The sequence below is a fragment of the Athene noctua genome, chromosome 10 (assembly GCF_965140245.1).
Source record: "Athene noctua chromosome 10, bAthNoc1.hap1.1, whole genome shotgun sequence".
In the NCBI taxonomy this organism is placed as follows: domain Eukaryota; kingdom Metazoa; phylum Chordata; class Aves; order Strigiformes; family Strigidae; genus Athene; species Athene noctua.
Window position 1 is genome coordinate 3,720,616 of NC_134046.1, and position 24,240 is coordinate 3,744,855.

Consider the following 24,240-nt stretch of genomic DNA (forward strand, 5'->3'; position numbering starts at 1 on the left):
CAGCTTCCATTTCTTGTCTTTCCCCCAATCAAAGGTTTATATAAAAAGAGATTTAGGCAAACAGGATTAATCTTGGGAAGCATTTCTTTTAATCCACGAATAGTTTTTGAAAGTTCTACAAGGAAGGGATGAACTTCAGAAGATACTAGTTTGTGGGCTGCATCAAAACTTCTAAAAACAAATTCTTAAATTCTTTACATTAAAAACACACAAAGCAAGAGCCTCAAATGGTTGCTGTTGGTGAGTAACTATGGGCAAAATAAAGACTGAATTGAGTTGGCAGTAGAGTAACACTTCAGAAAGAAACCATAATTTGTATTGAGTAATTTTGCTGAAAAAGACCCACAACCTTCAGACACTTTACCTAAGGTTATTGAGGTAAAGAAAGTGACTCACAAATGGCAAAAATACTATTTTACACTAACTTCTTCTGTGGAAAGGAGATCTGACTCCCTCCATGCCCCACTGGAAAAAACTATCTGACCGCCCTGTTTTTACTGGAGGATTTCTCAGAAAGCTGCAGAAATATTAGGAATTAAGAAGGAATAAAAGGGCAACCAAAAAGCTTTTTTTGGACCACATTTTCTCCTTTGCTTTGATCTACCTCTCTTTTAAGCAGACTTCCAATATGCAATCCTGGTAGAAATCTCACAAGGTTGCAGGGGCCTGAGCTGTGATTAACATCATCTGCCATAAACACCCCAAGTGTTCAAAGTCTTGTAATAAAGTCCTCTGTATCTGTTACAGATTCCTGAGCATCAGAAGGCTGCTTTCAAAATTAAAACTCAAACTAATTTCACTTATCAGGAAAAAAAAAAAGACTAAGTTACAAAATCAGATACCCTGCTTTTTTCTCCTGGGCTCAGTCAAGCTTAAAAAATATAAGAAGCAGCCCTCCACCTTTAGGTTTCACTCACAGTATTGCTTATAATTTGTCTGACATTTCAGCCCCTCTCCTGATTAAAGACTGCAGGCTACACCAGGGAAAGAAATACAGTTTAGAGTCTGTAGCTGCAGTCTTAATACCACAGAAAGGTCTTGACAAACAGCACTACACGAGCTCTGCTTCGTCATAGTGTTTTAATCTGTACCCTGTCCCTCACCCTCTGGCACGCAGAGACCTGGTGTCAGTCCACAAGATGAGAAGCATATTTAGGAGGCAGAGTGAAGTTTGGGAATGACAAAACCTGCCGGTGTTATACACATGGTTTGTGAAGCTGTCAGCACACAACCTAGTTGGCCACACACTGAAGAAAGGGGATCTCGGGTTAAATGCTAACTCCTTCTCCACACTTACACATTGCTTTAATCCATCTGCTCTCCTACACAGGACAGCAACAATTTCAGTTGCAGCTGCCAACAAACAGGATCAGTAGGACTCAGCTAGGAAATCTCAACATACGTATTTCTCAAGCTGTTAGGCTATTCTTCCTGAGGAAATTCAGAAATAAATTAAGCAAAAAAAAAAAAAAAAAAGACAAAAAAAAGACTTAAGCAAGATACTATGCCAGAAGGCATTATTACAAAACAGCTATGAGATTCCTTCTTTGAAAGATTTAGAGTGAAAGAAATGCAGCGAGAAAGCTGTAAGACAGAACAAGATTGACATGAGACTCCTCAGCTGTACTCACTGCAGCTATTCTTTCCAACGTAATGTAGTGTCTGAGAGCATCAGCACCCAGCAGCACACGCTGTCCTGCACTGCCAGCACCCCCAGCAACCCACCCCACTGCTGCACTCCACTCTGCCCCTGCCTAGGTGCTCCCCCAGCAAAAAACACGGAGGAAGTGGACAATTCCTTCTGGTTGACAGAAAGGATGATGTGCAGGGAGAAAACGAAGAGCAGGTCATAACCTGAATCCACACAGTCGTGACCAGTAGCTCAGGAGACAGAGCAGCCAACTCACACTGGGAAGCACTGGAGCCGCCACACACATACAGAGCCCAGGGTTTAGGTAACTTTGCAGTGAGTAATCCCTGCTCGGTCCCAAATAACAGTCCTTTGCTTGACAATCCCAGCTTCTAAGGGCATTTTTCTTTTGTTATAAAAGGATGAAGAGGAGGAACATCTGCTCTGTAAAACAGCGTTTCACAGTACACAACGTAGCTCGTTCCTGCTGCGCCATCCTCAGTAGGCAGAGCACACAATTCCGGCAACGCGCTTCAGCTGCCTCACGCCACTCCTAAGACCCTGTTGTCCAGCTGTAAGCTTGCAACATGAAACAGTTACTGAGAGATTGTTTTGGCATTTTTAATGACTTGTGTCTTGCCTCTACCTCCCACCAAGATCATACTCATCAACAGCTGTGAACAGATTTTTATTTTTTTTTGCTCACTGCAGTCATACAGGCTGTAAGATACACTTAAGGCGTGAATCACAAAGAAACGTGTGGGCTATAATCACCCTCCACATTTGTGGCTCATTTTTCCAATCAAGTTGAGAATTTCAGCAGTCCTGGGCATTAAGTAACAAAACTGGTTTCTCTCCTTAAATGACTTCATTAAGTTGTTGCAAGGTATGGACTCTCGAGCCAGCTCTCTTATCTTGCTGACCAGAAGGCTACGAAAACTTACTTTTTTTTTTTTTTAAAAAAAACCAACACATTTCTGATCCAAAATAACACACACACTGAAGACAGTTACAGACACATTCATGTCCTCTTGCTGTTTAACATATTGCTAAAGTACAGACATTGTGAATGTGGTAGGCAACAACACAGCTTTCACACAGCAGAACTTCCAGGATCTTTCTGTTTGGGAATAAAAAGCAGGTAAAGGACAAAGGTCTGTGCTCCCAAGAGTTACAGCTTCAGACTGGATTCCCCACATAACGTCAGCTTGATATTAAAACACAGAAGCAAACCTGCATTTTCTGACTAATCTAGGGTTTACAGGTACTTGGAAAAAGTGAGTTATCATTGCCAAACAGCACCACAGGGGTTCTGTGGAGATGTCTACCCTTATAGCAAATGATATTTAAATAATAGTATTGAATATTTACTAATTCAATATTTAAAATATTTAATAATATCTAAATATTTACTGTTTACTAATACTTAGCAATGTTGGTTCTTATGGACAGTTACCAACGTCAGTTCTTATGGACACTGACTACGAGGATAAATTTTTCAAACCCTGTTCTTATGTACATGTATTTAAATATTTCAAGGGGCTTTACTAACTCTCCTGTACTTGAGGTACTTAGGTACAAGCTAGTCTTTTGACTGCCATTTTCTGTTGCATGTAAGTTTTATGAAGTCATTACGGCATCAAGAAGGATGACTATGCAACACGGCATGTTTGTTCAGATAGGCACCCCACAGCACACGCTTGGTCACAGTTTGCCCAGCGTTACAGGGTGGCACACACCCCCCACACCCCAGTGTCTTGACATCTGGCTCTTTACAGAGTTTTTGCAATTGCACGGAACAGGCTTTCCGCAAGCGCCAGCTCCTTCGGGTAGAGCTGCTCATACAGGCTGCCAATCTCCACGCACATGACTCTGGATCTGCTAAAGATGGTATTTGAAAAGGACCGCTGCCAGCATCCACCAAGCAGCTCTACAAACTAACTGTTCTGTGTCAGCGCAATTTGAGCGTGTGCAACAGTTTCAGAGGGCTGTGTTTTTAGGAGCAAATACCAATTTGGTTGCATTAAAAGATGTGGTATCAGTAAGGTGAGCAAGAATATACAGAAAACTGGTTGATCTCTGAAAGATCAGTAGTGATAACATGGATTAATAGATTCAGAACTGTGTCATATCAAATACTTTTTGCATCTACCAAGTTTTATTCTTCAAGGGACAGGGCTAAAACACACATCAGGAGCTGTTATTTCAAGAAGCAAGGGAAGTTAGCTTTTTGCTGTCTGACAATTAGCAGGTTACTCACATTAGCAAACTGAAAATTTTAAGTTCTTCAGTTTTACGATTCCTTTGATTTTAGTGGAAAGACTACATCAGTATCAGTTGCCTGTAAAACATGACTATCTTTCCTTGTTACCTTGTACGTGCAGAAATATCTTAGCTTCCTCGTGACTGACAATCAGTTTCTAAAAAGACCTAAAGTCAAGGTAACGTTTTTTTTCATGAACTGCAATTGAAGTAGTTTTATTTGGTGGCTTATATCACCAGTTTAAAAAAGAAAAAAATTGGTAAAAACTGGAAAGATCTATCTCATCACCAAAACAGAGAAACTACTGCCAGTTATTTGGAACATCACAGATATTCTAGACTTGTACAGAGACCCTCAGCAGAGCCAGGAAGTGTCATTCATAAGCAAAACCAATTATGACATCATCACACACTTAATTGCTTGCCAGTGACAGGGTCAACTTTGTGCAACTGTGGAGTATCGTACTGTTTGTATGCATGTACTGACACTCCAATCCAGGACCCACAATCATTCAATGACGATTGACAGGAGTTATCTTGAAAACAAACTTATTACTATACAATTTTAACACATTATTTCTGAAAGATACTGGATTTTATATCCATTTTTAAAAAAGAACTGTTGTAAATTCCTTTGCTGGTCTGCAGGCAATACGTGCCATTCTGCTTTCAAGAGTGTTGTCCTTAGCAAGTGTTGACCATTGGTCAGGTGACTTTTTGAGGAATTAAAAGTGGTCTGCTTCAATTCACTGGCCTTTAGGTCAGAGAATCAGTTTTGGATATTAGTTTGAGATTTTGTTCTGGCATGTTTCAACAGAGATAGCCTCTCCTAATTTTAGTCAGGGTATTAACTGAACCCTCCACAAACAGACCTCCAGATTAACAGCCCTAACCAAGAAGCAAGCATTTCCTCCTCCTTTTCTTGGAAATCAAGGATCTACTCACAGTTCTTACTAAAACCAAAATGAGGAAAAGCTTTCAGAGTATCACTTACAGAGTCTCTCTAGCTTCTGTATGGTTCTGGAATAACCACTACTGTAGTTGCAGGCCTGACACAGCACAGCTGGTTGTATCTACTGTTACCTTGTTTGTACTAATTTTTTCTATTCAGAACTCCTCACCTGAGAAAAAGCAAGTCAGAAGAATTTAAGGTTAAAAGTTTCCTATGACAGCAAGAGATACAAGGGCATACATTTACATACATGTTTGGTTTCATGCTTTTATCAGACTTAAGATTTTAAGGGATATTTTTTCCCCTAATTGGGGTAGATAAAAACCAAGTGTTTTGTGAAGACTGTCTCTTTTTACACTGCATGCAAACTTTTAAACACACACAGGGCGCCTGAAGCTAGCCAGCTAATGATCTGTTCAGTTGTCTGTCCAGCTTCAGTAGGAGTGAGAACAGGGTCAGCTGTAACACACAGGGAATGAAAAAAAGGTAGCCAAGAGGGTTTCCAAGGAAGATCATCCTTTATCTCAATGCCTTTAACAAAATAAGAATTCCAACTATCAGCCTGAAATAGCTGAACAAAACAGTTTACAAAACAAATGTTGAGGGTTAGTGAGCAGAGCAAGTGAAATACTATTTATTTAGACTGTTATTAGCTAGTAACAGTACAGATCTGTAAGTACGTAGATGTAAAACTCTGAACACCTATTCCTGGTCTTAAAAGTATGTAGACAATATGTCACAGAGAAAAAAACAAGCTCGATAAATCCTCCCCAATTTAACCTTCAGAAAGTGAATCACGTAATGACAATATACAGTGGCAGAACAATCAAACATGGCTTTGAGCCCATTTATTGCATTCATTTTTTCTTTGCCTTAGGGAATTGTATTAGTCTATTCATCTCTTGTAATAGCAAATTGCTCAGATACCATGTCACGCATTGCCTTCAACACTGTACCTCCTGAAGAAAGTCTTAGGTTTATCTTCATCTTTTCCTATTAGGGGCAACAACTCTGCCTTAAACATGAGCTAATGCTGAAAAGCACTATGTAACAACTAGCACAAATTAAAGGAGATTAAATCAACATCATTAACTAGCATGCTCCAAAAGAACAATCACCACTACCCTGAAAAAAATCAAGACATTATGAAAGGCAGTGTTCAAAATAAAAAAAAAAAAGTTTTTAGAACTCAAGCAAATTAGAGGAAAGAAGTTAATATAGTTCTCACAGAAGTCTGCCCCAGTTAACTCGTATCCATTAAGTCAATGGAAAATAACGATAGCAAATAGTTCAACATGTTCTATTCAATTTCCTTCTTCTCTAGGCTTGTTAATTCAACACAAATTCTTTCCACTCCAGTTTGTGTCAGAAAACTAACAAAACTACAGCTTTCCTTGGGGGAAGACAGGGGAAAGAAGAAAGAGGATGGTGCTGAGGTATTGCCAGGAAACAAAAAGCACATGCTGCAGACACACAACAGATTTCCAAGAAAAGGGCAATTCTTGCACCACTGTTGCTAGTGAACAGAGGGTTAACGTGGCACTTCAAGTGCCAAAGACTTAGTGTGTGGCTTACAAGATCACAGTTTTCCAGGTTTCTACCCAAATTTATCTTCCCATGCATAAACCTGAATGCGTAGCACTTCTTTTCACATCAAGAATAGGCCTGCATATTTACTTAAAAATGAATCCACAATGTTCTCTCCTTGGGTCATATTTGGAGCGAGATTTGAGCTAGCAGGTTGGTATTACCTGGTCAACTATGTTTGCTCAATGAGACCTTCAGAATTCCTGGAAAATTTATTTTAACTTTGGAAGCCTGATTTTAAAGACTAAATAAAGTATTGCTTTTGTTAACATAATTCAAGAGAACAATATGGCAGGGGTCACCTTTTTGAAGGGTGCTCCATTTGAAGGCAAACAGTAAGGAGAAGAAAAGCTGTTCTAAATCTTTTCTTAATCGCTAAGAACCAAGAGCAACTGGCAGCTGGATCAAAAGTGCTGACCAACTATTCTCATTTTTCTTTTCTTTTGCTTCCCTTTTCTGACAATCTGTTGGGAACAGCAGGCATTCAGAGCTCGAACTGCACATTTTGAAGAAACCACAGACACGAGTTTGACAGTCACAAAAGAGTAAAACTTCACTTTCTGAGGTGGTGAACGCTGGGAATCAGCACAACAGACTGCAAAATCAGCTAGACATGCAGCAAAAAGTATGGGTGCACTTTAGAGCCTGTTGTTTACAGGCTTCATAGTCCTCAGACTTTATGATTACGTGCAAATAAGGATCAAGAGATCCCTCTTTTTTTTTTTTTTTTCAAATTAGGTTTGATTCAGACCAAATGAATAGGAATCAAAACCGATCCAACATGTTTTTTCATATGCTGTGGTCACTTGTCCCGTTTTCAGGGCTTGTTCCAGAGATGAACAAGCACTAGGAGATCTGTTACAAAGTAGATGCATCGGTAATTTCAACCCAGTGTCAACAACCAGAGCTTAAAAAACTGCTTTCCTCTGAGACCTGCACAGAGAACCAAGTACACAGACAAAGCAGAGGGGGAATCTCATCTTATTACTAGTCTGTACTACAGTTGTCAGTCACACAAAGAAAAAGAAAACTTCACAAAAGTCTTATTGAGCATAATACCATGGAGCTGACTCAGAGTGTGACTCTTCTATGATGAATTAGTCACTACAAGAGCTGTCAAGTTCATTGTACTTTAATTGCTGTCACCGCAACAGTAGGGTTAATACCTGGCATGACAGCTGATCTGTCTTTGAAAGTCTATGATTATTCTCTCAGAACCAACAAAGAAAGGTGTTTTTGTTAGAATTACAGAGTTTTCGCATGTCTTCCTATCTGTCAGTTATCTTCTCAAACACAGGTGTACCAATCTGCACCATTTAGGATTTGTTTTGTTTCTTTTCTATATATCCCCTATGCATTGTGTCAATGCAAAGAGTTATAACTTGGGAATTTTGGTCATGAAGCCCAGCTCTGTAAAAAAAATACTGTAAGAATCAACATTCAGTAAGGAAAATTTTTCAGGCCCCAGAACCAGTATGTAACAACTGTAAAGCTTTGAGTCAGTTCTGAACCAGGGACCTTCAATAATTTCCTCCAACCCCCATAACAGCAACATTGCCACAGCTTATTTCAAACTGTATGCTCAGCATTTGCCTTTTTCATCACAGACTTTATTTTACACCTGTGTTAATGCAGAAACCTTTCCTCACCTTTAACGTGGCAGCCAAGCTGGCCATGTGTTCATTCAGAGTGCTCTCCGACTCCTTGTAAGTCAGGCAGGTGAACTGATATTCCTCTGGATCAAAGGCATCTGCTCCCTGCTGCTCCACGTCGTTAGCTACCCCATCATAATAATCCTCAATATCCCCAGGATCCTCATCCTCTTCCTCCTCCTCGCAATTAGGGTCATAATCCTCTTCATTGCTGTCAGAGCCCTGGCTGTTCATGTCCACGGACATCTTAATGCCCTGTCAAACTGCAGACCAGGAAAGCAATTGCAGCTTCTTTTTCTCCTCCAAACTTTATCGTTCTTTTGATTTCATCTGAGCTCTGTCTCCTAAGGGGGGAAAAACAATTTTTTCTGTTGCCTAAGAAATTGTAAGAGAGGCCACGTCAACATCATACAGGTGATCAAGCAGCCACAAATGGACTGACCCAACAGCCCAGCTGAAGAAGATTCTGCTGTGCAGGTCCCTGGTTTGGATCCACTGCAACTCTTGCACCTGCAAAGCCAAGGCTGTTCTTACAGGCGAGGCCTAAACCCTCAGAGACTGGCTTATTACATTGCATCCTACCCCCCCCAGTGTGAGCCCCGAGACTTCTGACATGTGGAAAGTGGCTTTATGAATTTCGCTACAGGTCTTTTCAGAGACATAACTAAGTTTATGACATTTTTTACCAACAGTCTGAAGTGCTGCAGAAAAGCATCACATCCCTTTCATCAACAGGAAAAAAATACAAACCCCTTAACTGTGACCACAGTAGCCAGAAAGGCAACCTGTCCATATTGCTTCAGAACTAGACATTAAGTGGGACTTTCAAAAATAAGACAAGCAAACAGACCTCTTGCATCCACCCAACCTAACACTCTTCAATACCATCTCGAGAGAGAGTGAAATTAGTTAATCCCTTTAAGCAGGTTCTACTGGATGTGATGTGGCTTGGGCCTTACATCTGAGGGGGAAATAAAACAAATTCTCTCGTTACTTTCTCAATATTCACTTATTACCTTCTGAACGCAGAAATTTATGCTCAAGTGTTGGCAGCTGCTATTCAAGAAGAATCAGAACAGCCAACTTTTTTTTTTAGATACTTACTGGTATTGGAAAATAGACATATTTGACTTCACTTATCTGAACTAGAAACCTTCTGCTTGTGTAACTAAACTGCATGAATTCAAGTTCCAAGAGGTTCAGCAGTAGAGCACATATTAACCTTGAATTATGGTCATCTCATATTTAGTCACAAATTTCCATTTAACCAAATAATTTCCTTTCGAGAGAATATATTAAGTACCAAAGACTTAAATCAATGTTGCAAACAGATTTTACATATAAAGATATATGCATAAAATCAAAGCTATATTTTCCACAAGCAGCATATATTGGGTTTCTAACAGCATAGTAATGCAAACGCATATAAGCTCTGTTACTCAAATATATTCCCACAATTTGTAGCTGCTGGGAAAACCATAATCAAGTTTTGAGAATCCTGACTTTAGAGCACAGAAAATCTTAACCATAAATTTTCATTATTTTTCAACTCGTTTGTCTTCTGTTTCCAGTAACCTGAGCAGGCAGAACACAATAACCAGGAAGAGATGTGATGTACAATTAATTTGAGGGGCTGCAGTGATTTCAGCAGATACAAAGCTTCAGTGAGAGAGGATGAAGGGTAGCAGCTAATTACATTATCCCCTGAATTCTCATCTCTATTCCTTTCATTTGCCTCTCAATTCCTTAGCTATTCACGACATACAAACATTTTACAGCACTGCTTCCCACAGAACTTCAGAGGAGCAGAGGTACTGCCCTCTCCATGTTGGAAGGAGGCAGATATGAAATCTGATTTGACAGACACAAGGCAAACCTATATATATTGTCCCTCCCTCCACCCTGCTTAGAGTTAATGATTCCATTCTGGGCTTCATCTGTATGAACACTGACCTCCTGCATAGAAGTAGTAATGGATCTTAAACCTTATGTTAAAGGGATAACTTATTTGAGAATCTAAACCCACTGTGAACATTCCTACAGAGATATCAATAGCCCAGCGTGCAACAGCTTCATTCAGCCAACCTCAGAGCATCACAAAGCCTGAACTTTTCACCAGTCAGGGAACTTCTCAAACTCCCTCTGATCATCCCACACTCTAGAGACAGAAAAAAATCCCCAAAACACTGGGTACATTTGCTATCTCAACACATAGTGAGTCCCACCCAAGGAATGAGATGCTTTTAGATACCTAAGTAGAACAACAGGCCTACGTGGCACCTCAGCATTTACAAACCAGTCTCTGGGGAGGAGGCTCAGGAGAGTGCAGAGCTGTTTCTCTGTGCCACTAACACACTTATTGGAGCAAACAGAGGAACCGTTTGCATGGGCAAACGGGATATATCAAGCAGAAGACAGTCTGCAGACTGGATGATTTTTGTGACTCCTATCACAACATTCTAGGAAAGAGCTCACTTCCAGCATAACTGAACGTCCCACAGACATGCGTGGAGAAAGAGGAAGGCTGAGGCACAAGCTCTGTGGACACAGCAAAGCAGGGCACTAGAAAAATAAGGAACTCACCCCACGCTCAGCCCAATGCCCTCGTTCACAACTGAATCACAAGCTCTCTGAATACAAACTAAGACAGGACACAGCTAATACTTGATAGCACTAGCTTTTATGACAATAAAGATGTAAAGCTCAAAAAAGAAGGTCAAAAAAAGCAGAGTATTTAGATTAAATAATTACCATAATCCCCCAAATCAGATTATAAAGTTCAAAACCATATTTAGATTGCTTTCCTACCTAAGGGAGGATTCTTTACCACTTTCATCCAAGATACTGCCTCATCTTCACTAACACTAATACAATTCAATCCCCTCTCTTCCTCCAGCCTCCTCGCAGAACTCATAAACACACCCACTCCCACGCTCTGCCGCATATCAGCTCCAACAGAGATGCCCTCTTGCTGACTCCTGCTTTGCAACACAATTCTTCTTAACAAGGTCTCTTGAAACAAAACGCCTTCAAATATGCCACCACCAGTGTCTCTCTGACCTCACCACCGTTAGACACAGTAAATTATATTATCCCTCATACCCGGTCCTCCTACAGCATTTTTTAATTTCTTGCCCTCTTACCCACCTCTGCAGGATTCCTCTAGTAAATACTTTGTAGGACACTCCTACTTTTACTGTTGATATCTCACAGCTATTTGAGATGGCTTTTTCTTCTCACCTCTTTATTGATAATTCTGAAGTAGAGAAAGTCTAACTCAAGTCTGCCTCCTGAACTAGTTACCCACAGAAACTTCAAATGGGCTGACGCTCTCTTCTCTCTGCAACCATCTACAACCCCAACTCCCCACTCGCTATCGATGTTAACTGTATCCGTGTCACGCAAACCTGCAATCCGTGGATCACCCTCAATCACTTCTTCACAGACACACCATGCATACCTTGCCATTTCCTTCTCCACCGAGTTTTTTGATAGGATTTTTCCATCTCAGGAGTGAGAAACTAGAACATCCCCCATCCTGTTCACCACGGATGACTCTGCAGAGACCTCCTTGCAGCCACATCACACATCCCCCGTGAATCTGCACGCTCTCCTCCCACTTCCCAGTCTTTGTTCATAATAGCACGACCGCCTTTTCTTCCCAACTCATCTAATCCATTGCGTTCCTGTCCTTTCTAACCTGTCATCACTTTTAGCAAGCTATTTTATGCGTAAGTACACAAGCCCTCCTTCCACGGTAATCACTTCAATTACCTCAGGTCCGTTTCTTTTGTAATCCGTGCAAGGCTAAATTCCGTACTTGTCCCACACAGCCAGAACGCCGCATACTTGTAGGAGGAAAGCCCAGGAAAACTGGGGGAGAGAAGGGAACTGTGGAGGAAGAGCCTGAAGGGTGGGAGGCCGAGGCAGGAGCCCCAAGCACAGCCCACTCACAGCCCGTGACTGGCGCCAGCCTGCGCGCTCACGGGCTGCGGCTTCTCCCCCGGGCAGCCCGACCTCGGTACCGGCTCCGGGGCGGAGCGCGGCCGGGCGCTAAACTGAGTAGAACTTACAGAGAAGCGGCTCCGCGCCCCTCACGCCCCGCCCCGGGCTCCCGCTACCTCCCGCTGAAGGGACAAGGGCCCGGTAAGCGGCGGCGGCGCTCACCGGGCGCCCCCAGCTCCCCGGCACCGCGGGACGGCGCGGCACAGGCCGCCCCACCGGGAGACACCCCCCCCCCCGCCTCCTCCTCTTACGACGAGGCCCAGCCACCCCGCACTTACCGGGCGCCGCGGAGCGCGGCCGGGCGGCGGGCGGGGGAGGCAGGGAGCGGCGCCCCGGGCTCCTCCTGCCGGGCCGCCACAGCCTGCACGCCGGAAGCACCGGCCTCCGCCTGGCGTCACTTCCGCCGGGCGGGGCCGCGGCCGCCGCCGGGCCCGGCGGGGGGGAGCGGGGATTGTCGGGCCGGCGGCGCGGGGCCGCCCCGGGGTACCGGCTCAGCACCCTCAGCAGACGCCGACAGCGCGGCCTCGGCCGGTGCCCGCGCGCGACGACAGCGCCCGGCACGGCGGCGAGGGAAGAGCCCGCCGCCACCCCGCGCCGCCCGGGCAGGGGCCGCCGCTATCCCGGCCTGCCCCGCGCTCGCCCCCCCGGCTCCCGGCGTGCCGCGCGGCCCGGCACTGGGGCAAAGGTCGCGGGGCGGAGGGGGCGGCACTGGCTCGGCGGGGACGCAGCGCCCCGGCCCCGCTCTTCACCCGCCGCTGCCGCCATGGCGGAGCAGCCGTCGCCCATCAGCCCCGTGAAGAACTTCTTCGCGGGCGGCTTCGGGGGCGTCTGCCTGGTGTTCGTGGGGCACCCGCTGGACACCATCAAGGTGGGGCCGGCAGCGCGGGGCGACGGGGACGGCGGCCGCGGCCCGGTGCCGTGCAGCCCGGGGCAACCGGGGGAGGACTACGCTTCCCGGCGGGCACTGCGCGAGGAGCGGCCGACGCTTCCCGGCGGGCTGCGGGGGGGGAGACTACGGGTCCCGGCGGGCGCCGCGGGGCGGCCGGCGGCTGACAACACTTCCCGGCATGCACCGCGGGGGGAGGCGGGACTTAGCGTACCGGTGTGCCAGGCGGGGCAGAGCGTCCCCCCCCCGGCGGGGCGCCCCCTGCCGGCTTGGCGGCCGCCGTGTCCCGTCAGCGGTAAAATTATTTTTATAGGTAAAAATAATAAAAAAAGAGCGTCCACGTGCCTGTCGCTGGGAGGGCGCGGGGGGGCCGGGGGGGGAGAGAACACCCGCACGCTGAGTGTGTAAGGAAGCTGAGCAGCGCCATGGTGTTAGCTCGCAGGCGTTGAGGTGGAGTTATCACCCCGACGTCATCCCAGCAACCGATTCGTTAAATACGTTAACTGTTAAATACTTTTAAAATTTAGTTTCTTCCCTTTTGCTAAAGGGCTAAAATGGTGCTCATCTCTCTGCCAGTCTTGTAAACTCCAATCACAAAACTTACTCCATAATAGTCACATAGAGGTGGTCTCTGAATCCAAGTTTAGATAGTGATATTTAATAAAATAATGTTTTCCTATCCCATCTTACTAGGTCAGACTGCAAACCCAGCCTAAGCCACAGCCTGGGCAACCCTTGCTTTATTCTGGGACCTTTGACTGCTTCAGAAAGACTCTTGTTGGAGAGGTACTGTGTTAGCGTGACATCTGCGATGCCTGCCAAAAATACCAGTTGTTCCTGTTCGTCACAGGAATGGAATCGTGTGGGAATGTTGCCCCCCAGAGACTACGATTCCTGGGTTATCAGTTGAATTCATTCTAATTAAAATTTTTAAGCAGATTACAAAACTGAGGGAATGCTTAACATCAGCATGCTCTAACGGCATGTCTCTTTGTTTTGTTATGAAATGCTTCTGGTTCAAAATAACACGAGATGAATATTTGAAGTTATAGACTGGAGTGAGTGTTGGCAGTTGTTTGTTGGCTTTGTTATTGTAGTTGGTGGAATCTTGCTGTCTTTGGTGTTTGGAGTTCTCTCTCGAAATCCTAAAATAGGCAGTGACTTTTGTTGTGACAGGCAGTACTTTTACTTTCTTCTATAATGTGTTATGACATCTGTGAGAAGGCAGAGGAGCAATAATTAATAGTTTTTTTTCTTTTTTTTTTTTTTTTCCTTCAAACAGAAGGTCAATTGTAGTAGTTTTGTTCAACCTTATTCAGGTGGACAGTGTTTTTCACTGCTGAATCAGCCATATCATGTGTTTGAACTATAGTCTAATTTGGTTTTAGAAAGGCATGCAGCCTTGGTTTAAAGACTTTAAGTGATACAGAATCCAGTTTTCTGCTTCAGAAGTTTCCCCAGCACCTATTTACCATTTGGAAACAATGGCTATAAAGCCCACCTGTTTGTTTACTAGTCTGAAGTCTGGTTTCTAACCACTGGATCTCGTTAGGTAACTCTCTGTTAAATGAAAGATCCGCCTCATATCTGAAATCTACTTTCATTATGGTATTAACCACTTGTTATATAACCGAGTAAATCTTGCTTCCCCAGTCTCTCCCACAAAGCACTGAAGTGCTTTGCTAGCTCTGAATCCCTGGTGGTTTTTAACACCCCTGCTGAAGCACGGACGTCAGAGCTGAACCTTAATAATAGCCTTGTGATGGGAAGTTCAAAAGTAACGCTGCCTCTCTACTCCTACTCAATACTCATCAGTTTCTATAAGGAAAACTATTAAACCTCTCTGCCAAGGCCTTTTGTTTCCCGCTGCTCATGGGAAGGTTGAGCAGGAGTGTCTGGTCTTCGTCAGCCGGATACAATTTCATTACAGAGTCAGTTGTGCCTGTGAGGATACAGACACATACTGGGATACGTTGATTTATTTGGGAGGGGAAGGAAGGGGTGGACGGACCAGCAAATATTTAATTTGTGCATCTAGCCTTTATCTAGAAAGATAGCTCTCCTTTTTATTAGAAAAAGTTCCGTTCAAAGGCAAGTTAAATGAAATAAATGCTACTGCTGGGGTCTACATTAGAATTCTTCTGTGGGTGTAGTCCGATGAAGGGAAACATCAGGAATGTTGAGTTGTACAGTGAAAAAGTTTTGACTTAGGGAAAGAAAGAAAAAAATAATTTGCTCTTGAACTTGTTTAAACTGAGCTCTTGTGGGGAGTGAAGTAGTTCAGGTTCATCTCCCTGGCTCTTCTTTTTATCTAAAGAGTGAATTTGATTCAGCGTTCTCAGCCTCAGTGTCAGGATTTTACACGACTGCATTTGATGACATTAATAAAGCACATGTGTGATATTGTATGTATCTGAGAGAGAACATTTTTGATGTAATCTATTAGAACTGTTATTCAGGTGGCTTTTACCTTAACTTCCTCATATTTGAGAGGTAAGTATGGGATGAACAGTAGTGGAACAGGAGGGTATACGTGGTGCCAGTGTTTTCCAGGAAGGACAGCTTCCCTCTGCAACAGGCCCTGAGCCTCAACTAAACATGTATAATTGCAAATGAACTGTAGACCCCATTATTCCTCTGATTATTTTGACTGTCTGACTGATACTATCCTGTATTGTAGCCTTTTGCTTCTTCTCAGTAAGTTGAAACGTGTGCAAAGTCTGTGCAAAACCCAAGTAATTCTTGTGGTAACATTTCTTGCAGGGAGTCCGAGGCTTATACAGAGGAATGGCAGCTCCTATTATCGGAGTGACACCCATGTTTGCTGTGTGCTTCTTTGGATTTGGCTTGGGAAAAAGACTCCAACAGAGAAAACCTGATGACGTTTTGACGTGAGTTTCTAAGTTAATCAGACAGTTGGGAAAGGCACCCTAAGGCTCTTGCAGCCTGTTGTATTGTCGCACGTTGAGTTGTGGTGTAAATTTGTCTCTTCTCCCAAGTTATAAATATAGTTCTAAAAAAATAAAACACTCGTGTGTTTTAATGCTTCTGGAAGCGTGGGACTGATAGCAGAGGCTAAAAACAGACAGCATGTGGGCAGGTGCTGTGCAATTCCCTTTCTACGCAAGAAAGAGCCATTAAGGAACAATTCCGTTTTAGATGAGTACACTGTGAGTTATATAATGATTGCCTGCCAACAGTCTCGCTATTAACAGAAACTATGGGAGAAATAAATTCATGGTCAAGCAGCCTTGACAACATTCACGGTCCCGATTCTCTTTTCTCTGTTAGTTGTGACTCTTGCTGTGTCCTTATGTTAGGATGTAATAATAGCCATAGAAATGTTTTTATTATTAATTTCTGAAAAGAGGTGTTTATGAGAGGAACTCAGGGGTGTCTAGCCTTCTCAAAAAGAGATGGGAACCTAAGAAAACTTTGTGTGGCTTTCTGCAAGCTAACTTAGGCGTGAAGGAAGTTCCCCACCCATAAAGTGATAGAACAAGAGGGAATGGCTTTAAACTCCAACAGGGGAGGGTCAGACTAGACATTAGGAAAAAAATTTTCTCAGAAAGAGTGGTCAGGCAGTGGAATAGGCTGCCCAGGGAGGAGGTGGAGTCCCCATCCCTGGGTGTGTTTAAGGGTCGTTTGGATGAGCTGTGGGGGGATGTGGGGTAGGGGAGAACTTTGTAGAGTCAGGCTGAGGGTTGGACTCAATGATCCCAAGGGACTTTTCCAACCTGAGTGATCTGTGATAATGTACTCCCTTAACTTCTTTGCTGTGATCTGTAGCTCTACAGGACCAGACCTGTAGCTTAGCAATGTTTTGTTCCATTATTCGTGCAATATGTAGGCGCCCCGTCAGGAAGCGGGGGTCCATTGTGTTGAGCCAAGCGTGGTGGGGAGGTGTGGTTTGTGTTGGAGCTTTGCCTGCCCAGGGGCTGCCCAGGTGGTGCGAGTTCACTGAGCCACTGCCACGACACGGAGCGAGCTGCCTCTGTGCCGAGATGCTGGGGCACTGCTAGTTTACCCTCTGGTTTACCACAGTAGTGTCCTCATGCAGGCAAGGCTGAAGGGTAAGACCAGGGGAACGATAAGGAGTGGAGACTACAAGGAGACAAATGGGCTGTGGGCTGATTTCCAGCAGCCTCTTACCTCAGCGTAGCCAAAGGCAAGTTTTGAGGAGCAAGCTGGAGCAGGGCAGTGTATTTTGTGACTCTTTATGCAGAACTCCTTCCAATGAGAAAGAACAAAGGTCAACAGAAAGCTGGTGGAACTGTCATTGTGCCCAACTGCACTGTACCTTAGGCACAGGCTTTACACAGTAAGATACAGCCTGCCTGGGACGTGAGGCCCAGAAAGAAAGGTCAGATTCTTAGCGCCGTGGTTGTGGGTCTAGAGGCAGGCAGGATGGCAGTGGTTCCCCATGTTGATTTTTAAGGGAAGTTTTGGAAGGAAGGAGGTGGAGAGAAACTTGAGAAGCCTGTTCTATCTTTTCTGGGGATGAATAATCCCAAAGTGGGTTAGAAAACGCAAAGTTTAGCTTGAGCAGGAGGTGCATGTGGAGGGGAGAGGGAGCTCTAAGTGTTCTGGAAGACTTAATGGGAATTTAAGAGTAAAGAAAAGTGTAAGAATTGGAAAACCTGCCATCTCTTGGGCAAGTGAAGTGGAAGGTGTGGAATTTAATAAAACTGAGATATTAGGTTGTCTTACTAGAGAATGAAGAAGGATGTTGAATGTGAAAATAAGTTTGTTGTGGAGAAACTCAGTCTGTTGAAGGGATTTCTGGCATGGAGACTTTGCCACATGAAAGTGGGTGCAGAATGTGTGGCCTGATGGCAGGTTGGTAGGACAGACTCGACGATGGCAGGGGGGGAAGGAGTGAGGGCCTGGGAGGTTACAGAAAGGAGGCTTCTGGCTGCACAGACAGGAATATGCACAAATGCTGGTGTCACTGAGAAGAGAGTGGGAGACTGGAGGAGGAAGAGACGAGTATAAAAATCAATGGGGGATGCTGTAGCAAAAATTGTAAGTACAAGGAATATTAGCAAATACAATGGCTCTGAAGAGCTGAGTTAGGGTTGCTGTGGGAACCAGGGCTTTGAATCCTAGAGATCTTAAATTGTTTAGCTCCAATTATGCACTGATGAAGCACTTCTGCACTGATCAAAAGCAGTTCCACTAGTTCCGCTGCCAACCTCACGTGGAACAGCATAATCTGGTGATACGGGGGTCTTTCTGCCCTTTGTTTCCTATGTGCTGTGTTGTGTTAGGGTCTCTTCTGTTTCCTCGGGGCAGATATCCTCAGCTGTTTGCTGCTGGCATGTTGTCGGGAGTGTTCACGACAGCAATCATGGCTCCAGGAGAGAGAATCAAGTGCCTTTTACAGGTAAGGCACTGGATGGTGGTGATGGGAATTTTAATTTCAGAGGTTTTGTCCTTCCATACCAGGAATTTCTTTGGTTAGTGTGTTTACTCTGTTCTGTTTTTTGACAGGACCGAGACAACTGTCATGTAATGCAGCTGTGTCATGCAGGAACATTATATAAACTCACCATGACAGTTGAAGCACGTAGAGCATCCATTGCTCTGCTCATTTTACAGAGCACAAGCCTTTACACTGTGTGGCATTATACGAGGCATCAGTGGATGCCTCAGTCCACTTCAACGTATGGAGAAGTCCAGTTTTTCAGAATGAAACTTTTTCTATAAAAATGCCAAACTACCAGATCATAAGACTCTAGTATAAAGATTTTTCTGTTGCCTTGACAGGTTCCCAATACATGACTAAGGAACATATTCCCAAATACATGAAATAGTTTTCTAACGTTTGGGTGACTGTTAGCTTTACGCCTCCTCCAGGGTTTTTAAAGTGTTGTTGGAAAATGTAAACCTGAACAAATGAAAATACCATCCTTAGCAGAGATGGGAAGTTTTGCTTATTTCAGACTTTTATACGCACACAAACTGTTTGAATTTCGCTAAACTATCTGAAGGCTGCTTTTTGTCAGTGCAAGTGTAGAATGACCTAACCAACTTCAGTTGTTAAAACTCACACTGCAGAAAAATAAGGGAGAATCTAGCCCCTGTGTGGAACAGTAAACAAATCCCCAGCTTGGACATGAGAGAGCTGTTTGAGGAAGTGATGCAGAGGTTTCAGATGCAGGAGTGCCTGTGGAATGCGTGTGTGCTCCTTCCTCTCTGAAAACATGCACGTGGCTTTTCTAACTGTTAGCTGAATGGTTGTTCACCAGTCAGAAACCTTCGCTAGTCAGAAACTATCGCTTTAATCCTTCAGATCCAGGCAGCTACAGGTGAAACTAAATACAGTGGCTCTTTGGACTGTGCAAAACAGCTGTACCGTGAGGCTGGGATTCGTGGCGTGTACAAGGGGACAGTGCTCACCCTCATGAGAGGTAACTGATAGAGACATTCTGATGCTTCTTCTGTGTGGGGTACTTTAAGATAAGAAGCCTGACATAGTATCATAGATCCTGTTGTCCCTTTAGCCAATTGGAGATGCTGTGTCACCCTTTCTTCTTGTTTTGCAGTTTGCAGAGCTACTCCAGTGCCTCAAAGGGACTGAGAAATAAACATGAGATTCTCAGTGAGTGAGGAAGAGATTAGATGACAAGGATCAGAGGGATGTAGGAAGTAATTAAGATCTGAGAAGCCAAGAGGAATGAGAGACTTCAGGAGAGGAGCAGAGAGAACAAAGAGAAAAGAAAAATACAGAAGTGGGCGCTTTTTTTGTTCTTTTCTTTCCTTCTTTTATTTCCTTGGGAGAAGGATTGTGACTGTTGCTGTGTAATGCTGACAGCTGTAAAAGGTGTGACTACAGCAGTTATGCTTTCTACCCACTTGAGTGTGGGTTATTTTGGACTGGGATGTCATGACCCCTGTCACAACAACAACAAAATAATTGTGCCAGACACTGAATCCTTTACATGTTTCGGTACTTTCTTCTTTGAAGAGCTTTAGATTGTCCCTTATATTGGGACAATGTTTTCCAAGAATAAGCTGAAATTTCTGTATTTTGATATTTCAGTTCAGGAATTTGTTCTATACTCTGCTTCTCATAGAAGTGTAGCAGCTAGCAATGTAACTCTGGCAGTGTCTAGCCAGAGGCTGGTTTAGGCAAGAGGTAAGAATGGGCTGTGGGAGTACCTTAAAAAAAACCCAGAACAAACCCATCAGCTACAAAAAAACCACCCAAAATAGAGTCATTAGAACAAATAGTGTGCAAGACTCCTGTGGTTCCCAAACTGCTCTTATCTGCTAGGCAGCAATTAAGAAAGCTTAGAGCTGTCTCATCATTAGCTTAACAGCCAGCAGACAGGTTACAGTCTGATTTGCAAGGTTGCTGACAGAAGCATTTGAGAACAGATATTTTCCCAATTCTTACCTTTAGCACTTGTTAAAGTACCTGGGAAAGTTCAGGCTCCTCTGTCTAGAGCAACAGAAGATTTTATTTTGTTTGTAGAGGGGGTTCAGAAAGGGAATTTGGATGTTCTTAGTGGTGTTGCTGAGCTGGTGTGGGGCTGCTGTGCCTCTAGGTTTCATTTTGTTTCCCACTACTCACAGTCTCTGTTGTTTACCCACTAGATGTCCCAGCCAGTGGAATGTACTTCATGACGTACGAATGGCTGAAGAACATTCTGACTCCTGAGGGAAAGAGGTTAGTGAAATCTCAGTCATCATTTTTTGGACTTCCCAGATACTGCTGGTTAATTTCCCCAGTTAGCAAGAGATTTCGAGCAGTATCATCAAAACAAATTTAAAAGAAAAAGGGTCACCTGTCTTGTGAGTTGAGCTGGTTTGGTCTGGGGTTAACTGACAATTAAAATAGTATTCTAAGTTTCCCTCAGATTCTAGCCTTGGATCTTATTAGCCAAGTTGAGGAATACTTAAAAGCAGATCTCTTCACTTTCACCCCTGTGTGTGCACAAAGAGCTGGGGGGTTTGTTGTTGGGGTTTAGTTTGATTATTTTTTTTTTTCCCCCCTCCCCAGAGCACTTGTGTGTGTGCTGCTGAATGAAAAGATTTGAACATTTAGAGTGGAGTTAGTACATTTTGCCCACAGGGCTCTGATTCTTGCAAATCTTGCTCAAACACTGCACTCTGTCTGTGTCTGCAGCACTGTACTGCTGTCAGCCAGGCTGCCTCTCTCATTGTCACCTTAGTCAAAACAGAGGTTTTACTTTTTTTTTTTTTTTTTTTTACGTTTTGTTTTGTTTTGTTTTTCCTCCCACCCCACCCCAATCCTGCCACAGTGTGAGTGACCTCAGTGTGCCCAGGATCCTCTTTGCTGGGGGCCTGGCTGGGATCTTCAACTGGGCAGTTGCCATTCCACCAGACGTGCTGAAATCCCGTTTCCAGACTGGTGAGTCGCCCGCCAGCTTGTCACGGCCCCACGCCACGCCGCGCTCCCGGGGGTGGGCTGGGCAGCAGTGGAAGAGGACATCCGAGCGTGGCATCAGGGAGGCAGCATGTCTTGGGCACTGCTTGAGACAAATACCTGAAAAATCCAAGTGTGTTCCTAGCTTTTCTTAGTTGGTTTCCTGACAGATTTTTGGCAAATCAGGTTGTACCTCTCTGTTCCTTCCTCCCTGCTAATATCATGATCCTGGCTCAAGATAATGTTTTGAAACCTAAGCGCAGAAGTCATAATAACAGAACCACTTGTCATGGCTGTTTTATTACAGCTGTAATTCTTTGAGAGGTTTTGTTCTTTCACTTCAGACACAGTGCTGTATGAAATTTATAGTAACTGGGCGTGCCTTGCTGAGAGCATTGCTTTTAGACTAGCTGCTCTGCTCTCTTAAATATCTGTGGCCTGGTTATAGTGAGGTTGGCCCCAGGCCTTGCGCTTCAGTGAAGTTTGACAGGTTTTTCATTGGTTTCTCTGGGAGCCCTAGTCAATGAATACTTCTGTTAAGGCTCCCCATAGTCTGTCTGTGGACTCTGCTCTCCACTGGACAGTAACCATTTTTCCTGGTCATGGATTGTGATCATCTAGTGCAGGAAACTTCTTTTCTTTTCTCTGAATAATGGCTGTGGTGGTTTGATACGGTCCCAAGTATTTCACACTCAGCTTTGCATCCTTGTTCCACTGAGCCATTCCCCAGTGCTGCTGTATGTGGGTTAATGGTGGTTCTGTTTAACTGGGTTGGTTTGTGAAGTACTTGTTCAGAGGGCTGGCAAAGGCGTTACTTTCCGGAGAAATGTCAGAAGAAGGAAGAACTTGTTCTTTGAACAGAATAACTTTTCAAAAACACCTCAGCAAGTCTGTAACATCAGCATTAAAACAGCCCGTGCTTTTCACTTGAAGTCTGTTGTTGTTCTTGGCTGGGGCATGTGATAGGATCATTTTCTGTTTCTTATAAACCAACCTCATCAGTTTTTGTATCTGACCTTCCTACCTCCTAATTGCAGCTCTTGGGAGAGCTGTGATCAACAGTGCAAGTAACAGCTCAGATTTCCAGCCCTCACAAAAGTTATTCTCTTTTCTTCCCTGCCCTCCAGTGACTTGATGATGTAAATTCTTTGTGGTGATGGTGAGCACCTCCCTTCTGTTTACTGAGTCTTTAGTAAGGTGTCTTTGTTTGCTTGCTTTTGATTGAAATAGATAATTTTCCCAAGCAGATGTCGCAACAGAGCTTAAGCAATGCTTGGATCCTGGTGTCACCTAGATGGTGTACCGGTATGAATGTGATAAAAATCCTGGGCTGTTAACATACGCCGCATCCGTCAGCACTTGTGACTGCCACACATCTGAGCTAATGTGTTTTGTGTCCCTTTCAGCTCCTGCAGGAAAATACCCAAATGGCTTTAGAGATGTGCTGAGAGAACTTATCAGAGAGGAAGGAGTTGGATCCCTCTATAAGGGCTTCACAGCTGTAATGATCAGGGCATTTCCCGCTAACGCGGTAAGTAAATTGTGATTCCAGATGGGGTTTGGGGACCTGGCTGCTCACGGTGAATGTTTGCAGTCTGTAGGGGAGGTGAGTGGCTGCTCACTGTTGTACCATTCCAGTGAGATTCTTGCCACTGCTGTTTGGCTGTTGGGTGTCCAGGTTCTAAAAATGTACCTTAATCTAGGGGGAACGCCAAGTAAACCTTCCTCTGAAGCTCCTCATGAAAGCCCTTTGTTGAGTCATTCTGACAGTCTTTATTGATTGTGCATCGACCAGTAGAGGAGAGAAATGGGTGGATAAGTTTAGACTGGCTTTTCCTTTAATAAATAACGAGCCTAACAGAGCAGCAGTTCTGCCTTTGTGTAGAGGAATATAGTAGAATTCTTGTCTCTGGTCCAAGAACGTTTTTCATTCTCTTCCTCCTTCCACATCAGCCACGTCAGGTGTTTATAGTGTTGCATTTCTAAAACCTTGTTTGAAATAGATTTTTAGAATCCTTATTTGTTCTGTATGTTCTCTCTTTTTCAGGCATGTTTTCTTGGTTTTGAAGTTGCTATGAAGTTTCTTAACTGGATTGCTCCAGGTTTATGAAGACTAGGAAGTCTTTGGAATTTAGAGAGGAGTGCAAGTCTGCCTCAAAGGAATAAATGAATGATCACTTGAAGTTTCAGGAATTATTGCTTGCCTAATACCTTTTGCCTTCCTCACGTTCTTTAGGTGGTGCTATGTGCCGTTCAGAAATGTAAGCTGTAGCTCTGAAACAGAGTTGATGAGGAGTTAGAGGTGATACACCTCTCTTCTGAGCCAACATACCACAGCAGTAACGCTGCTAACAGACAGCTGTCACTATTACACACACTACCTTAAGTACTTCCTCATGGAAGAAGGGGACACGTCTTAAAATATAGTTCTTTGTTTACTGAAGAAACATGTAGCTATTAATGCTGAAAAACTTCCTTAAAATAATTGTTTGGCGGTGTGTACTTAACTCTCAGGGCACGAGTTAGCAGCTGCATGTAGTAGTAGCTACCAGCAATGTCAGATAGCATTCTCATCTCTTGCAGTTTTTTAGTTGTGGTTATTTCTGTGTTGACAGTGGTTTTGCCTGCATGTAAGGCAGCAAACACAGAGCTAAGCAGGGAGAGCCAGAGCTACGTCTCGGTGAGTTGGGGGGTATTACAGATAGTGCATCGGATCTTGCGTATGGATCTGTTCTGTGGAACTAAGAGGGGAGAACGCTTAACGTTTGTACTAAGCTTTACTGAACCAGCCAGTGGGGAAATGTGTTTGATTAAGCTGAACTTTTCTCTGAAATCCCTTTCTGTCCCACTGAAGATATCCCAAATGTGATT

The 24,240-nt window shown here is 44.0% G+C and overlaps 2 protein-coding genes across 3 annotated transcripts in view; one reads left to right on the plus strand and one right to left on the minus strand.

Moving 5' to 3' along the window:
- ARIH2 (ariadne RBR E3 ubiquitin protein ligase 2) overlaps positions 1 to 12,501 on the minus strand; it is a 32,818-nt gene extending 20,317 nt beyond the window's left edge. Inside the window, exons 1-3 of one of the 2 annotated variants that reach the window (XM_074914645.1) lie at positions 12,367 to 12,452; positions 11,858 to 11,956; positions 8,081 to 8,427 (exon numbers count right to left, since the gene is read on the minus strand). In XM_074914645.1, the coding sequence (XP_074770746.1) occupies positions 8,081 to 8,329 (249 nt within the window). In that variant the 5' untranslated portion in view covers positions 8,330 to 8,427; positions 11,858 to 11,956; positions 12,367 to 12,452. Of the gene's footprint in view, positions 1 to 8,080; positions 8,428 to 11,857; positions 11,957 to 12,366 lie in introns of both variants that reach the window. The other variant, XM_074914644.1, reaches the window with a different exon arrangement.
- Positions 12,502 to 12,823: 322 nt separating this feature from the next.
- SLC25A20 (solute carrier family 25 member 20) lies at positions 12,824 to 23,552 on the plus strand. Its single transcript, XM_074914646.1, has 9 exons — positions 12,824 to 12,956; positions 13,668 to 13,760; positions 15,738 to 15,865; positions 18,270 to 18,360; positions 19,270 to 19,387; positions 20,577 to 20,649; positions 21,245 to 21,354; positions 22,776 to 22,900; positions 23,417 to 23,552. Exons 1-9 carry the CDS (start codon positions 12,852 to 12,854, stop codon positions 23,477 to 23,479), a joined length of 906 nt encoding a protein of 301 aa, XP_074770747.1. The 5' UTR covers positions 12,824 to 12,851; the 3' UTR covers positions 23,480 to 23,552.
- Positions 23,553 to 24,240: the final 688 nt, after the last annotated feature.